Below are 18,177 nucleotides of genomic sequence, written 5' to 3' on the forward strand. Positions count from 1 at the left end.
ACTCCAAAGTGACTCCTTCCCTGGGGTGAGGGGAAGATCAGTCAGACAGCAGCCCTGGCAGTGGGTTGCAAATAGATAGGTGGTCTGGTTTCAGGCCCCACCTACTAATGAAACCTCATTAGACAACACAAGGGAAGTGCACTGCAGTTTGGTGCTACTGCATCTCTGAGAAATGCTTGGTCTGACTCAACTCAAGGCTAAGGCAGCCAGAGAGGGATCAAACACTTTCCACAACAGTCAAAGATAGCCATTGCAGATGACTGGACTGAAGGAAAAAGCAGGCAAGACATAAGAGCATTATGCACAAAACACATAGGAGACACTTCTGAAGTGTCAGGTTCTGTTGAACAGGGTTGCTGCATATCAGGGCATACAGGCCTTCTTCTTCACAAGGCCATTACCTCTAAGAGCAGGAGATGTAGCTGACTTTCCTAACACACAGAAACAAACACAGAGTTGGGCAAAATGAGGAGACAGAGGCATATGTCCCAAATGAAAGAAGAGGACAAAACTACAGCAAGAGACCTAAGCAAAATGGATTTAAGTAATATGCTGAATAGAGAATTTAATGATCGTAAACTCATTGGGCTTGAAAAGAGTGGAGGACATCAGTGAGACCCTTATAAAAGAGATGGATAAAAAGAAAACATTAGAGATGAACACAGCAAATGGAATTAAAAAAAAACCAAACATTAGATGGAATAAAAAGGCTAGACAAATCAGAGGAATGAATTAGCAACTTGGAGAACAGAGTAATGGAAAGTTATCATGCTGAACAAATGAGAGAAAAAAACTATGCAAAATGAGAAGAGATTTAGGGAACTCTGACTTCATCAGGTGTAATAACATTCTCATTATATGGATCCCAGAAGAAGAAGAGATAGATAAGGGGGCAGAAAATTTATTTCATGGAATAATAGATGGAAACTTCCTTAATCTAGGGAAGGAAACGTATCAAGATCCAGGAGGAACAGAGATCCCTCAACAAAATCAACCCAAGGAGGTCCACTCCAAGACACATAGTAATAAAAGGGCAAAAAGTAGCAATAAAGAGAGAATTTTAAAAGTAACAAGATAAAAGAAAACAGTTACAGAAAAGGGAAACCCCATAAGGCTATGAGCAGGTTTTTCAGCAAAAATTTGGCAGAGCAGAAGGGAGTGGCATGATATAGTCAAAGGGTAAATCTGTAGCCAGGAACACTCTTTCCAGCTAGGCTGTCATTCAGAATAGAGGGAGAAACAAAGTTTCCCAGACAAACAAAAGGTGAAAGAGTTCATGACCACTAAACCAGTCCTACAGGAAATGGTAAAGAGGGCTCTGTGATTGGAAAGGAAAGATCATAAGTAAGAGAAAAGTAGAGAGCGCAAAAGCAGTAAAAATGAGGATATCTGTAAAAGTCAGTCAAGGAACTCAAAAGGATGTAGAGTATGACACTATATATGTAAAACATGGTGGAGGGAGTAAAGAATGGATTCAAACTTAAGTGATCGTCAGCTTAATATAGACTGCTATATGCAGATATTGTATACAAACCTCATGTTAACCACAAATCAAAAACCATTAAGAGATACGCAAAAAATAAAAATAAAGAAATCCAAGTACATCACATTAAAGCCAGAAAATCATAAAAGAGAGCCAGAGAAGAAAGGTCAGAGAAGTAGAAGGCAACCATAAATCAAGTAACAAAATGGCAATAAATACATATCAAGAATTCCTCTGAATGTAAATGGACTAACCACTCCAATCAAAAGATAAAGGGTGGTGGAATGGATAAAAATACCTGACCCATTTATATGCTGCCTACAAGAGACTCATTTCAGACCTAAAGACACCTGCAGATTGAAAGTGAAGGGATGGAGAAACATTTACCATGCAAATGGGTGTCAAAAGAAAGCTGGTGTAGCAATACTTATATAGGACAAAACAGACTTTAAAACAAAAACTGTAACAAGAGATGAGGAAAGATACTACACAACTATAAGGGGAACAATCCAACAAGAAGATATAACAATTGTAAACATTTATGCACCCATCATGAAAGCACCTATAAACATAAGATAGTGAATAACAAACAAAAAGGAAAAAATCAAAATTGATATAATATTAGGGGAGTTTAAGACCCCACTTACATCAATGGACAGATCATAGAAACAGAAAATCAATAAAGCAACAGTGGCTTTGAATGACACACTGGACCAGATGAATTTAACAGATATATTCAGAACATTCCATTCTGTACACATTCTTTTCAAGGATTCATGGAACATTCTTGAGATGGACCACATATTAAGCCAGAAAACAACACATTTCAAGAAATTAAAAAAAATCGAAGTCATACGAATCATCTTTTATGATCACAATGCTATGACACTAGAAATCAGCCACAAGAAAAAAATCTGGAAAGCACAGATACATGGAGATTAAATAACATGCTATTAAACAATGAATGGATCAACCAAGAAATCAAAGAAGAAATAAAAATTATACGGAGAAAAATGAAAATACAAAACATAATGGTACAAAATCTTTGGGATGCAGCAAAAGCAGTCCTAAGAGGGAAGTTCATAAGAATACAGTCCTATATCAAAAAGCAAGAAAACTCTCAAATACGCAACCTAACCTTACACCTAAAGGAGCCAGAAAAAGAACAAGCTAAACCCCAAAGAAGCAGAAGGAAGGAAATAATAAATATTGGAGGATAAATAAATGATACGGAAACTAAAAAAAAAAACAAAAAAACAAAAAAACAATAGAACAGATCACTGAAACCATGAGCTGATTCTTTGGAAAGATCAAAGAATTGATAAAAATCTATCCAAAAAGAGAGAGAAAAAGAGTGAGGACTCAAATAAACAAAATAAGAAAGGAAAGAGGAGAAATAACAACCAAAACCAAAGAAATACAAACAATTGTAAGAGAGTATTATGAAAAACTATATGTCAACACATTGGACAAACTAGAAGAAATGGATACATTCCTAGAAACATACTACCTAACAGAACTAAAGCAGGAATACATAGAAAATTTTAACAGATCTATTACCAGCAATGTAATTAAAACCAGTAATCAAAAAACTCCCAATAAATAAAAGTCCAGGATCAGATGGCTTCACTGGTGAATTCTACCAAACATGAAAGGAGGAAAACTTCCATATTCATTCTATGAGGGTAGCATTTAGTAACTAATACCAAAACCAGATAAAAACACAACAAAAAAAGTGAACTACAGGCCAATATCCCTGAAGAACATACATGAAAAAGTCCTCAACAAATACTGGCAAACTGCATCCAACGACAATACATAAAAAAAATATCATTTACCATTGTCAAGTGGGATTTAATCCTGGTATGAAAGGTGGTTAAATATTGGCAAATGAATGTAACATATCACATCATAAGAAAAAGAATAAGAACCTTTCAACATCTACAGATAAAGCATTTGGCAAAGTATATCAATTCGTGATAAAAACCCTAAACAAATTAGGGTTAGAGGCAACATAACACAACATCATTAAGGCATTATATGAAAAACCTACAGCCAACATCATCCTCTGTGGGAAAAAACTGACAGCATTTCTCCTAAGGTCAGGAACAAGACAAGGGTGTACACTCTCACTGTTTTTATTTAACTTACTGAAAAGTCCTAACCACAGCAATCAGGCAACAAAAAGAAGTAAAAAGCATCAAAATTGGTAAGAAAGAAGTCAAACTTTTGCTATCTGTAGATAACATCATACCCAGATAGAAAACCCCAAAGACTACACCAAAAATTTACAGAATTTATATTCTAATTCAATAAATTTACAGGATACACAATGTACAGAAGCCTGTTGCATTTCTGTGCACCAAAAATGAAGTAGCAGAAAGAGAAATTAATGAATCAATCCCATTTACAATTGAGCTAAAAATAATAAGATACCTAGGAATAACCCTAACCAAAGAGGAGAAAGACCTGTACTCTAAAAACTATAAAACACTGATAAAAGAAATTGAAGAGGATACAAAGAAATGAAAAGACATTCCATGCTCACAGATTGAAAGAACAAATAAGGTTAAAATATCTATACTACCCAAAGCAATCTACACATTAAAGCAATCCCTATCAAAATACCACCAGCAATTTTCACAGAACTAGAACAATTCCTAAAATCTGTATGGAACTACAAAAGACTCTAGAGAGCAAAAGCAACCTTGAAAAACAAAAACAAAACTGGAGGCATCACAATCTCTGACTTCACGTTATGTCACAAAATTGTAGTAATCAAAATAGTATGGTACTGACACCAAAATCGAAACACAGATCAATATAACAGACTAAACAGCCAAGAAATAAACCCACAATTATATGATCAATTAATCTTTGACAAAACAGGAAAGAATGCGTGATGGGAAAGACAGTCTCTTCAACAAATGATGTTGGGAAGACTGGACAGCAACGTGTAAAAGAATGAAAGTGGACCACTTTCTTACACCATATAGAAAAATAAACTCAAAATAGATTAAGAACCTAATATGAGATGTGACTCCATAACAAATCCTAGAAGAGAGCACAGGCAGTAATTTCTCTGACATTGGCTGTAGTAACATCTGTCTAGATATGTCTCCTGAGGCAAGAGAAACAAAAGCAAAAATAAACCATTGGGACTACATCAAAATAAAAATCTTCTGCATAGCAAAAGAAACAACCAAGAAAACTAAGTGACAACCTACTGAATGGGCAAGATATTTGCAAATGACCTTTCCAATAAAGGGTTAGAATCCAAAATATACAAAAAATTTATAAAACTCAACACCCCAAAAATCCAATAATCTAATTAAAAAATGCACACAAGGGTGAATAGACATTTATCCAAACAAGACATTCAGAGGGCCCACAGACACATGAAAAGATGCTCAATATCACTCATCATCAGGGAGATGCAAATCAAAACCACAATATCACCTCATACTTGTCAGATGGCTAAAATCAAAAACACAAGAAACAAATGATGAGAATACAGAGAAAAAGAACCCTCATGCACTGTTGGTGGGAATGCAGACCAGTATAGCTATTGTGGAAAACAGTACTGAGGTTCCTCAAAAAATTAAAAATAGAACTACCCTATAATCCAATAATTGCACTACTGGGTATTTACCCCTAAAATACAAAAACACCAATTCAAAGAAATATGTGTATCCCTATGTTTATTGGAGCATTATTTACAATAGCAATTATGGAAGCAGCCCAAGTATCCACCGAAAGATGAATGGATAAAGACGTGGCATGTATACAAAATAGAATATTATTCAGCCATAAAAAAGAAAGAAATTTTGCTATTTGAAACAAGATGTATCTAGAGAGTATAATGCTAAGTGAAATAAGTCAGAGAAACACAAATCCTATGATCTCACTCATATGTAGAACATAAGAAATGAAACAAATAAACAAAGGAAAAAAAAAAAAGAGAGACAAACCAACAGACACTTAACTATAGAGAACAAACAAATGTTTACCAGAGGGAATGTAGCTAAGGGGATGGGTGAAATAAATGAAGGGGATTAAGAGTACACTTATCTTGATGAGCACTGAGTAAGATATAGAACTGTTGAATCACTGTATCACATACCTGAAACTAATATAACACTACATGTCAACCATACTGGAATTAAAATTTAAAAAATGATTTTTAGATTACTCAAAAATAATTTTAAAAAATTAAAAGGGAATTACTTTTGAACTTCTTAGATGAAAGTATGATATAAATGTCTTGATCCAAAATAATTTAAGTATGAAAGTTTTCCCTTGTCTACATTACTGTTAGGACACACCATCCTGATTAACACCTTCATTTGTATAAAATCACTAGGGCTTCCAGATACTAAAGTTATTTAACAGAATAACTCATTGTAAAATGAATTACTGTGATTTATCTTTTCTTTTAATGGAAATAAAATAATTTTACCTCAAGGTAAAAAGTATTTAAAAATAAGACAAAGAAGCACTCTTTTCTTTAGAATACAAGGTAAATTTAAAAAGTAAGTAATATAAGGGAATTATAATTTTTCTTCCTGGAGGACTCTAATGTTAGCAAATAAAAAATCAGGGAGAATGATAAAAGAGAAAATGATAAAGAAAACTTAAATGCAGGGCAATAAATTACATTCATAAGCTAAAGGTGGCTCATTTAAATCAGTCTATGTTAAAAGAAAAACACTCTGGAGTCACAATAAAACTACCCTTTTGAGATAGCCATTTCCTACACAGCAACATATGAAACATTTTAACAAATCCTGGCTTTGTCACTACAGTGTGTAACTTTGGATCCCTTAGTGAATGCTTCTTGACTTTATTTTCCTCATGTACAAAATGAGAATGTTGGACTGGAGTGGTACTTAAAATTTTAAGTACAGATACATCTACATAATATTAACCAGGATTTCAAATATATATTAATAAAAAATACAGGTGGGGCTGCTTTGGTCATTTAAAATAGGCATGACGCTTCTGGAAACTAGAAGTGGGTTCCTGTTATCATCCCTCTTTCCCCTTACATCTCCTAGGGAGGCTCCTAACGCTAGGGCTCCATGAAATCCAGTTAGAAAGCCAAAGGTCTAAAACCTCTTTAGGTCTCTCCAGTTATAGCATTCCATGATGGTATAATTTGATTTCTTCTAAGCCTCTAAAATCAACATTAAGATGCCTCCCATGTAAGTAAACACTGTCCTATAAATTTTGTAGCGGCATCATCTTTCTTATTAACCATTGTCTAAACTACACAATTGTAGGCTGATCTTTTAGGAAATGCAGTTCCTTGCACTGTTTTTACTGCTGTTTCTATATAGCCTTTTATGTGAACTTCATTACCTATAAGCAGTATGTTCAACAAAGGAGGATATAAATGGACAAATCCAGACATGTATCATTTCCTTAAAGAGGTTACATTCTAATGGAACATTCCTACAAATAACTACAATGGGTAGTAGAAACTGATGATATCATCAGATAAAGTAAAATGGATGTTTAAGGGCTGAGATTATTTCTGGTTATGAGCTGAGCTATAAAGAATGTCAGGCTTTGTACATAAAAGATTGGTACAGATGTAGATTTTAAGCAGAGGTTACTTCATGAACATCAGCAAAAAGGCAGGGAGCCATGGGACAAGTACAAGGATCTGTACATGGTGGTAACAGTTGAAATGTAGGCTGTATAAAGACAAATACTGGAGAGAAAAAAGATTACTGGCAGAATGTGAAGAGGCTAAATGAAGTTTTAGAGCAGAGGAGTGCTTCAGTAAAGTAAAAGGAGCAAAAAGAGGCTTGCGATGGATGTACATGTTAGGATGAAAAAGTATGAATGCCTGATTCAGACTGCAGCAGCAGGAATGGAGAAGAAAGGTGCTGTATGGAACCATTTCCGCAGTAGCGAAAGACGTAGCATGGAAAGAGTCAAAGCTAATGTAGAGGCCAAAACCTAGGCAAGTAAAGAAATACTGGAGAATATATGACAAAGTTCAGAGACAGATGAAAAGGGTTAAGTAGAATGGAAATGTCCTGCAGGAAAGTGAAAATGTTGAATTGAAACTTGGGAAAGAGGTCAGATCTGTATAAATACTTGGAAAAAATTTTTACAGACATGGAAGGTGAAGTTTTAAAAATGAACATAAGATTGCTGAAAAAAGGACTCAGTGAAAGAAGACAATTCTAAGTGCTGATCCATGTAAGGTACCAACATTAATAGATAATAGGAAAAAAAATGAGAGAAAGTGTGATTGGAGAGATACCAGGAGAACTGGGTGAGCACAGTGGTTCTATATAATTATATACATGCACATACTTATGTGTATACTTTAGTTCTTGATCTGAAGAATCACATAAATTGATATACAGCAGGGTTTTCTAAAGTGTGTTCCAAAAAAACATTAGTTTTGGGGCGCCTGGGTGGCACAGTCGGTTAAGCTTCCGACTTCAGCCAGGTCACGATCTCACGGTCCGTGGGTTCGAGCCCCGCGTTGGGCTCTGGGCTGATGGCTCAGAGCCTGGAGCCTGTTTCCGATTCTGTGTCTCCCTCTCTCTCTGCCCCTCCCCCGTTCATGCTCTGTCTCTCTCTGTCCCAAAAATAAACGTTGAAAAAAAAATTAAAAAAAAAAAAACAAAAAACATTAGTTTTAGTAGCTGTTAAAAGGTACTTCATGATCAAAACAGGACTCAGTTATTCAGAAGATGGGGATAAGATGGTTCTTTATCTCCTGTAGAATTCAAAGAGTACATCATACTGACCCATAAACCCTTTTTGTTTTTTTATCTTCTAGATACAGCAGTATCTAGCAGTAACAGTAAGTCACCTTGAGAAACAAGGATAAATAGTAAAATTTGAAGATTCACATAATATTAAAACTGGAAAGGAAAGCTCTGATCATTTCATCCAATCTTTTCACTTTATAGGTGAAGAACATTAATTATATGATATACTACTGTGGGTGGTAAAGAATACATGTGGATATGAAAGCATATGAACAAGAGAGAGACAAAAAGGTAAGTGAAAAATAGAAATTACAGCTTTAAAAGATACAATATTAGTTACCATTCGAGGGATAATTTGCTTTATGTTTAGTGTTTTAGAACATTTCACAGTGTTATCCTAAGGGTTATATGAAGTTCAATAATCACTCATCAGACAAAAGAAGAAACTGAGGCCTAAGGTTAATATGACTAGTGACCCAGCTAGTACATGGAAGAGCTGGAATTCAAACCCAAATCTCTCTAATTCTGGAACCTGGGCTCCAGAACACAATGCTCTTTTGACAAGGGGGCCAAGAAGAGTCCAGGTCTTAGGTTCATTCCCATGCCTGCCCATGGATAGGGTCTGAGATAAGATTCTTTCTTATCATCAGGGAAATGCAAATCAAAATCACAATAAGTCACGCCAGTCAGAGTGGCCAAAATGAACAAATCAGGAGACTATAGATGCTGGAGAGGATGTGGAGAAACGGGAACCCTCTTGCACTGTTGGTGGGAATGCAAATTGGTGCAGCCGCTCTGGAAAGCAGTGTGGAGGTTCCTCAGAAAATTAAAAATAGACCTACCCTATGACCCAGCAATAGCACTGCTAGGAATTTATCCAAGGGACACAGGAGTACTGATGCATAGGGGCACTTGTACCCCAATGTTCATAGCAGCACTCTCAACAATAGCCAAATTATGGAAAGAGCCTAAATGTCCATCAACTGATGAATGGATAAAGAAATTGTGGTTTATATACACAATGGAGTACTACGTGGCAATGAGAAAAAATGAAATATGGCCTTTTGTAGCAACGTGGATGGAACTGGAGAGTGTGATGCTAAGTGAAATAAGCCATACAGAGAAAGACAGATACCATATGGTTTCACTCTTATGTGGATCCTGAGAAACTTAAGAGAAACCCATGGGGGAGGGGAACAAAAAAAAAAAAAAAAAAAAAAAAAAAAAAAAAAAAAAGAGGTTAGAGTGGGAGAGAGCCAAAGCATAAGAGACTGTTGAGAACTGAGAACAAACTAAGGGTTGATGGGGGGTGGGAGGGAGGAGAGGGTGGGTGATGGGTACTGAGGAGGGCACCTTTTGGGATGAGCACTGGGTGTTGTATGGAAACCAATTTGACAATAAATTTCATATATAAATAAAAAAAAAAATCACAATAAGATATCACCTCACACCTGTCAGAATGGCTAAAATGAAATACTCAAGTTTAGTCAAAAAAATAAAAAACAAGTTTTGAGGAGGCTGTGGAGAAAAAAGAAACCACATGCATTGTTGGAGAAATGTAAACTGGTACAGCCACTGTGGAAAACAGTATGGAGGTTCCACTACTGGGTATTTACCCAAAGAATACAAAAACACTAAATCAAAAAGATATATGTGGCCCTTTATTTATTGCAGCATTATTTACAATAGTCAAATTATGGACGCAGCCCAAGTGTCCACTGATAGATGAATAAAGAAGATGTGGTATATATATTATTCAGCCATAAAAATGAATGAAGTCTTCCACTTGCAATGACATGAATGGATCTAGAGGGTATAATGCTGAGTGAAATAAGCTGGATCAGAGAAAGTTAAATACCATATGCTTTAGCCATATGTGGAATTTAGAAATAAAACAAATGAACAAAGAATGAAGAGATAAACCAAAAAACAGACTCTGAACTATACAGAACAAACTGATGGTTACCAGAGGGGAGGTAGGTGGGGAGGTGGGTGAAACAGGTGATGTGGATTAAGGAGTACACTTATCATGATAAGCACTGAGTAATGTACAGAATTGTTGAATCACTATATTGTACACCTGAAACTAACACAATACTACATGTTAACTGTAGTATCTTCTGGATGCAACAGTATACTTTCCACAGGAAGTCACCTTGAGAAACAAAGTTAAGTACAATGGAATTTAAAAAAATTTTTTTCTTGCACCAAATTGTCACTATACATAAATATAAATAAAAACATACTATAACAATTTCCATATATAAAAAATTTAGATTTACAAAACAGATCCTCAGGACTACATTTATTTGTTTTTTAAAATAACTTATAAAAGAATCTTCAAATATCTCTCCCCTGTATGAACATACTTACATTTCATTTTTATTAATTTTCTGTAGAGGAGATATTCTGCATCGGTTCAGACACGCCTTTAATATTTCAGCAAGATACTAAGCATATAATTTATGAAATTTTTCTAGGAAACCCACTTTCATTCATGAGAGATATATCCAAAAATGATCACTTTGGAACACAGGCCATGAATTCTTATTATCTTAATGAATTTTCCTTGAAATGACACAATGTCTTTGAGTCTCATGACATATATAAATAGAGAAACATATGCCATCACATATACTTGCAAGTATTAGTCTCAAATCAAACTTTGAATCCCTAATTTCAAATAGTACCATATAACCTTACAATTAGTGCAAACAGTTTAAGTAGCACTTTTTCATTCATTCTAGCTTATTATATGTGAGACATATGTAATCAATTGCTAAACTACTTTTATCCAGTGTACAGATGAAAGAATAAGATTTATCCCTAAGTTACGATTCTATAAACCTAAGGTCATTGCAGATTGCTATGCTAGGCCACATGGTAGAAAAATAGGTATGAATACTTAATATCGGTAAAATAAAAAATAAACTTCATATGTAGTTCTAATTAAAAAACATATTTTGACCTAATTTCTGGACAACAATTAAAAATTTAGTAGAAAAGTTTTTTTAAGTTAAATTCCTAACTGTTGCATTGATGAGTGAAAAGTCAGAAGAGTTATGGTATTATTGATCTACCAATATTGATCTACACCTAAATTAGGTGCAATTTATCTATAATTTTATTTCCCAAAGTATGTATCTTGAAACACTACATTATACTGTCAAAAAGGTTCAGAAAACATTGCAAATTTCATTCTTCTTGGAGACTTGCATTGTATAAACTCTTGGAAATTCTGCAGTTACAAAAATAATGTAGATTTATTTAATCCATCATTTCTCAAGTTTATCAATATCTTGGTATTATTAGTGTGATTGGAAATGGGATTGATGATAGGAATGAAGGGATTAAAACAAACAGACTGTACCAAAATCATTTGTATTGTATTGTGGAATATATGTGATTTTATCAGATTTTCTTTCTTAGAAGGATATATTAAGAAGATAACTGTCTCTAGGCATAGCAACTAGACTAAATGCAAAATAGGCGCATGTTGGGTACCAAGAAAAAGACATGGGATACTCAGAGTTTACTCAGGTTTTATACAAAGTACGTTAGACACTGGTGTAAAATGAAAACTGGACATGCATATTTTATCCTCTAGGATCACATCTAAAGTGTAAGGAAAGACAGTAAAAAGAATAAGCAGTTCATTTATTAAAATGCTGACATCCAGCATACTTACACTGCCCATTCAAGCTTCTCATTCTTAATTGAGTTGTACAGAGCCTGTAAAGAGAGAAAATAAGACGGAATTATTCTTTTCGTACTGTTCCATATTTTTAATCCAGCAAATGACCAAAGCCAAAAGGCTTGACTGAGCAGCAAGCAACTCCCAAGCCCTTTGTTGGCCACCCTGCTGGCTCTACAAAGATGAGGAATACACAAGGTGAGGCAAACGAGCATAGGGTAAGCAGTATTTTGTGAAACAGATTTTTCACAAAGTAAAAAATGGCTTTTATAAATAAGACACACAACACTGTATGACATTTTAGTAAATATTAGGATATAATTAAAATTAGACCATGTACTCTATTCTTCTTATTCAAAATATGGTCTTGTAGTTTCACTAGTTTAGATACTAAAGTGTGCATACCTTTTTCATTGATGTAATAAGTAAAACTGTTTTCATAAAAATTTAACGAGCAAAATACATTTGAGGAGGACTAAAGCCAGATTATGGAAAACCATCTTAGAATAATTTCAGAGTTTTTATACCAATGACTTAAGCAGTTTTTAGCAGTCTAACTTCATAATTGTGCTTTACAGTTAGTATTACATTGGTGTGAGGTGGTGGAGAGGAAAGACAGAAAACTTCCTTAGAGCCTGGGTAATAATAATGACATTTGGCCTGATCACCTCTGATTCTCCAAGCTCTGGCATTATGTATAAGGTCCTTGTAATCAAGTTGTTCCACCATGATAACTACCCAAGAAAATGCTACTCCACATCTCTATTTCCTTAATTTTGAGTAAGATGTTGTAAAGAAAACACAAATAGATATCTAAGCCACCACAACAAATTATACTGAAGAAAAGGATATGTGCAGGATAACATTAGAATGATGTCAGAACATTTTTCTTCAAAGAAGGACTTGAACCTATTCAATTCAGCAGATTCAGTACAAATATATTTAGGTTACAGGTTTTATATTACTTAAGATTTAACACACGTACCCTTAGCCAGTATTCACAGACTCTGTGGGATTTCTGCCTAGTAGCTACAACAGTTTAATTAACTACTGGATAATTATGAAGCTAATAAAAACTAGGAGACATTTCATCATTATCAGGATGTGGTAAAATGTGTCCTCAAATACAAAAACTCATAGAACATCAAATTAAAATAAGGGGTAAACTGAGGTACAAAGACCATGCTGTAAGTTGGATATTCTTTTTGAAGAACTCAAATTTACTGAAGAACTACAACAATCTATTTTTTAGCAAAATGTCTCATGAGGTTGCACTTATTTAGAAGTGCAGAGAGAGTAGATGTCTAACTCAAGCCTTAGGAGACTCTTGATAGATAGATGTCCTTTAAATGGATTCCACTACTTGCATTAGCCATTTTGAACCCACAAGTAATGGTGAGTTGAGAAACTTCAGCTGAAAAGAGATCATTAAAGGTTCTTTATATACTATCACACTCAATACTACCTAGAGTAATTTAACAATGCAATAAAGATAAAAAAAATCTATTCATAAAGGTAGATAGCTTAAAATGATATCCAAGCATCTAAAACTTTTCTAATACATTTAATTCTGTCCTAGAACAAGTTTTTCTTTCAAATTTTTTGCCCATGAGAATATTTTGCTTAATGAGATACCGAGTTCTTAAATAGAAAATTCTTGTTCAGCTGCATATCATGCAACAAAAATCTATCATAAAGTATCTTGAAAAATTCAACAAACTTACCAAAGTGTGGACTTCTCCCAGTGTATATATTATCTAGAAAATATTATATAGCATATAATATATGCTACATAATGCTAATAACATATATATTATATAGACAAATCTAAAAGGTAGATGCTATCCTTATCCTTTCCAATTGCAAAATTACAAAGGGATTTTCTTGAATCTTTCTGGTGCTTTATAATGGCACACTATTTTACCAAAAAAAGGAAATTATGCTTTGCACATGTATCAAACACTTCTATATCCTTCATCACAACTTCCTATCCTTTTATTTACTTAGCTTAGTTAAGAACTGAATTCCTTTGGGGCACATAGGTGGCTCAGTCAGTTGAGGTCCAATCCTTGATTTTGGTTCATGTCAGGATCCCAGGGTCCTGCAATAGAGCCCCTTGTCAGGCTCTGTGCTGACAGCATGGAGCTTGCTTGGTATTCTTTCTCTTACTCTCTCTGCCCCTTTGCTGCTTGCTCTCTCTCTCTCTCTCTCTCTCTCTCTCTCTCTCTCAAAATAAATAAATAAACATTCTAAAAATAAATAAAACTTAAGAAAAAAAAGAATTCAATTCCCTTGATTCCTTCTTATCTTTAGCTCCACAGTCATCCCTTTCGTTCCTGTGTATCCTATACCCCACACTCTATCACATCAACAAATCTTGTTTTTATTAATTACCTTCAAGTTCTTTGTCCCACTGCCTCTCTGTTGTACCTAAAGAGAAAGATTGAAACTCTTGACCCATCCTACTCTGACTTCTCCACATTTATATCCCCTGTATTAGTTAAGGTTTCTTAGTTTAAAATACACATACCAAAACTCTAACTACCTTAAGCATGAGGAGGACCATAGAAAGACATGGATGGAGCTGGCCTCAGGGACAAAGGTATTTAACTCTCAAGTATTTTCCTCATTCCACCTCAAACATCTCCACTCCTTGTTTCTTTACTACACAAAAACCATGTCTACAACAAGCAACACTCATGTGTATCTTTCATGACTGTCAACAAGAGATAACAGTTCTTTCTCCTAACTTCAGTTTGAAAAGATTGTAATTGGTGTGGTTTAGATCACCTGTCCTCCCCTAATTCATGTGGCGAGATGAGGTATAATGATTGGGACTATCCCTGGAGTCAGTGAGGCTGGGGTATGTATTAAAGAGGGGGTAGTATAGACGTAGCCACTAGTGTGTAATCCTCCTGAGCTTTAAAGCCTCCCCTATTTGTATATAACTAATTCAGCAATAATAGAGAAAATTAAACAACAGCACAAATTAATGCCATTGAATATTCATCATCTCAAACTTTAGGAGAGACTTCATTCAATAGCCTCCCGACTTTTTGCCATCTTCCTTAAAATGTATCTGCACTGGCATCTATCCTTTTTTGCCTTTCTGATGGTAATTAAAGGGATATCCTGTCCCTACAAGGCTAGGCATCTATCACTGGTCCTGACAGTTCCCTTTCTGCGGTAACATCTCCTCCTTTATTAGCTCCTTTCTATCAGCTTTGAAACATGTGCAAGTCTCTCCAAACCCCACTTCCATAATTTAGTTACCACCCTTTGTTCCTCAGCCCCTTTTTAAGCCAAATTTCTGAGAGAAGTTTCCACAATTCATATAACCAACTCAGGCAATCTAGCTTTCATCCCTGTTCTTCCACTGAAAGTGAATTACAATAAATGCACCAACTTCCTTCACATTAAACTCAAGGCCACTTTTTAGTGTTCCTGAATCACTTTGCCTGTTAGCAGCACTGAATATTCTCAAATGTTTTCTTCCTTATTTTGTGATACAATACAGTCTCTTGAATTTTCTCCTCTTTGGATAATCCCTATTACTCATATCTTCCTCATCTTACTCCTTAAATGTGGGTGAGCCTAAGGGTTTATCTGAAGCCAATGTAAACTCTTGTGAACATTAGATCCATATGTCAGATGCACTTGGATGTTTCCAAAGCACTACAAACTCAGTAAAAATGAACTAGAGAATGAAGACCTAACAGTGGAAATGTACTCTCCATCTTAGTAAACTGTGTCAGTAGAAAATATTTAATTTTTTGAGCGTGAAAACACTACACTATATATAGTCCAAGGAGAGGTAGCTTACAGTAATATAAAATATATCTAAGTCCAAATCCTAGGACTGCCAGAATTTTTCTATCAACTGTTTCATCTAAAAATACTATTATATTCCTGTCATACAAGCAAGAAAGCTCCAGGTTTAAATCATATTTACTGCCAATCTTATATCAGCCTGCTAATGGCATAGGAAAAAGCCTTTTAGTAATAATATTTTCAGGAATAATCGTTAAAACTCTCTAATTTCCACTCAAACAACAGAATGGAATTTCACAGCTGACAGGGGCCTTAGAGATCATAAAACAAATTTTTCCTTTTATCGATTAAAAAAATGAAGTCCAATGTTAATTTCTCTCAAGGTCCTTTAGCTGTTTTTCACAAACTCTGACTCAGAAATCACATTTCTCTCAGAAATCAATTGACTATATTCAGCTAGCTACATTCTCTCTTATTTTTTTTTTTTAATTTTTTTTTCAACGTTTATTTATTTTTGGGACAGAGAGAGACAGAGCATGAACAGGGGAGGGTCAGAGAGAGAGGGAGACACAGAATCGGAAACAGGCTCCAGGCTCTGAGCCATCAGCCCAGAGCCTGACGCGGGGCTCGAACTCACGGACCGCGAGATCGTGACCTGGCTGAAGTCGGACGCTTAACCGACTGCGCCACCCAGGCGCCCCAATTCTCTCTTATTAACTAACTAAAACTAACTACATTCTACCAAAGTTTACAACATTGTAAATAACTGGCTTGTCAAGGCCCATGTGAAAAGGTAATAAGGCTGTGGCTCTCTTACAATACATTCAATAATGGTGGTCACTGTAATATTCTATTCTTAAAGGATGAACTTAAAGGACACATTCTTGAAATGCCTTTGCTGGTGAGATGACGGGTTTGCCACATTCATTCTATAGTCTCAGTCCACTCATGACTAAAGGTATCTGCCATATAAATGGCTGAAACTGGAGATGTAGTCTACAGCTCAGGAAAATAATTTATCCCTAGTTATGGGAAGGGTTATTTGACTTAGCTCCAAGACAGCAAAGCTTGTGGGCAAACTTTCACTGTCATGAAAGGCTATTATATCCCTGTGGACATGAATTGATAGGGATAAATCAACCTTAATGGGTTAAAGCAGCCCATATAAATTATATGCTTGAAGTGATAACCAGTTGTGGTGGACTAAATATCGTACCCCCAAATGATGTTCAGGTGCTAATCCCTGGAACCTGTAAATATTTCTGTATGTGGCAAAAAGATTCAAATGTGATTAACTTTATAAACATTTCTGCATATAGCAAAAAGATGAGAAGGGGAGGGTATCTGGGCTGGGTGGTGTCTATAGTAGAAGATGGCAGAGGAAGATTTAAGGAATATAGAAGAAGAGAAGGCAATGTGAAGATGGACACAGAAATTGGGAGTGATATAGACACAAGTGAAGGAATGCCAGCAACCATCATAAGCTGGAAGAAGTTGGAAGAGAGTCTCCTAGACTCTCCTGAGGGAGTGCAGCCATGTCGACACCTTGAGATTTCTGGACTCCAAAATTATAAAAAGATAAATTTCTATTGTTTTAAGACACCAAAGTTTGTGGTAATTTGTTACAGCAGCCCTAGGAAAACTAATACACAAAGGTATAAATGGAAGACAGATATCTGAACAAAGAATGATCATACACACAGATGGGTTTTCAGGAACATTTTCAGGGTCAATCCCTAGGTGAAACATATTCTTTTACCATAGTGGTCTCAACTGAGTGTAAGGGTGCACACCAGAGTAAGGCCAGGAATTTTTAAAATTTTTTTTTCAACGTTTTTTATTTATTTTTGGGACAGAGAGAGACAGAGCATGAACGGGGGAGGGGCAGAGAGAGAGGGAGACACAGAATCGGAAACAGGCTCCAGGCTCTGAGCCATCAGCCCAGAGCCTGACGCAGGGCTCGAACTCACGGACCGCGAGATCGTGACCTGGCTGAAGTTGGACGCTTAACCGACTGCGCCACCCAGGCGCCCCCAGGAATTTTTTAAAAATATTGATTAATGAGCTCCATCCCAGATCTACTGAATCAGATTCCTAATTGAGAAAATACATAAATATTTCCAAATGCTCTACTTGTGACTCTGATATGAACCCCTTGTTAAAAACCACTGCTTTCCAAGTAAACCTACCTTTTCTCTAAGTGAAATTCCTGCAACTTAACCCAGGAGCTAGCAAACAATCAAATATCTCAACTGAGACTAAACAAAAGCAGAATGATTCTTCAAATTTGAAAGTTCATTAAATTTTAAGAATGAGAAAGCAAAAGTAAATTGCTTAAATTACAGAGATCAAGGTATCTTGGTCTAAATTTACTTTTTAAGTCTTTGTTCCTAACTTTTGAGTATTTCTCATTGAGATTCAAAATGCAGTTTTATTCAAGGCTTAGCACCATCACTGACAACCCAGGCATGGTTCTGTGAAGTTTTCCCCAT

The 18,177-nt window shown here is 35.5% G+C and overlaps 1 protein-coding gene across 18 annotated transcripts in view; it reads right to left on the reverse strand.

Moving 5' to 3' along the window:
• Nucleotides 1-18,177, reverse strand: part of PSD3 (pleckstrin and Sec7 domain containing 3) — an 810,275-nt gene that overhangs the window by 225,744 nt on the left and 566,354 nt on the right. For all 18 annotated transcript variants that reach the window (XM_086703516.1, XM_086703515.1, XM_086703517.1 and 15 more), the window contains one exon: nt 11,909-11,952. In XM_086703516.1, the coding sequence (XP_086559642.1) occupies nt 11,909-11,952 (44 nt within the window). The remainder of the gene's footprint in view (nt 1-11,908; nt 11,953-18,177) is intronic.

Source organism: Puma concolor, chromosome B1 (genome assembly GCF_028749965.1).
Source record: "Puma concolor isolate L17-30 chromosome B1, mPumCon1.1.hap2, whole genome shotgun sequence".
Classification (NCBI taxonomy): domain Eukaryota; kingdom Metazoa; phylum Chordata; class Mammalia; order Carnivora; family Felidae; genus Puma; species Puma concolor.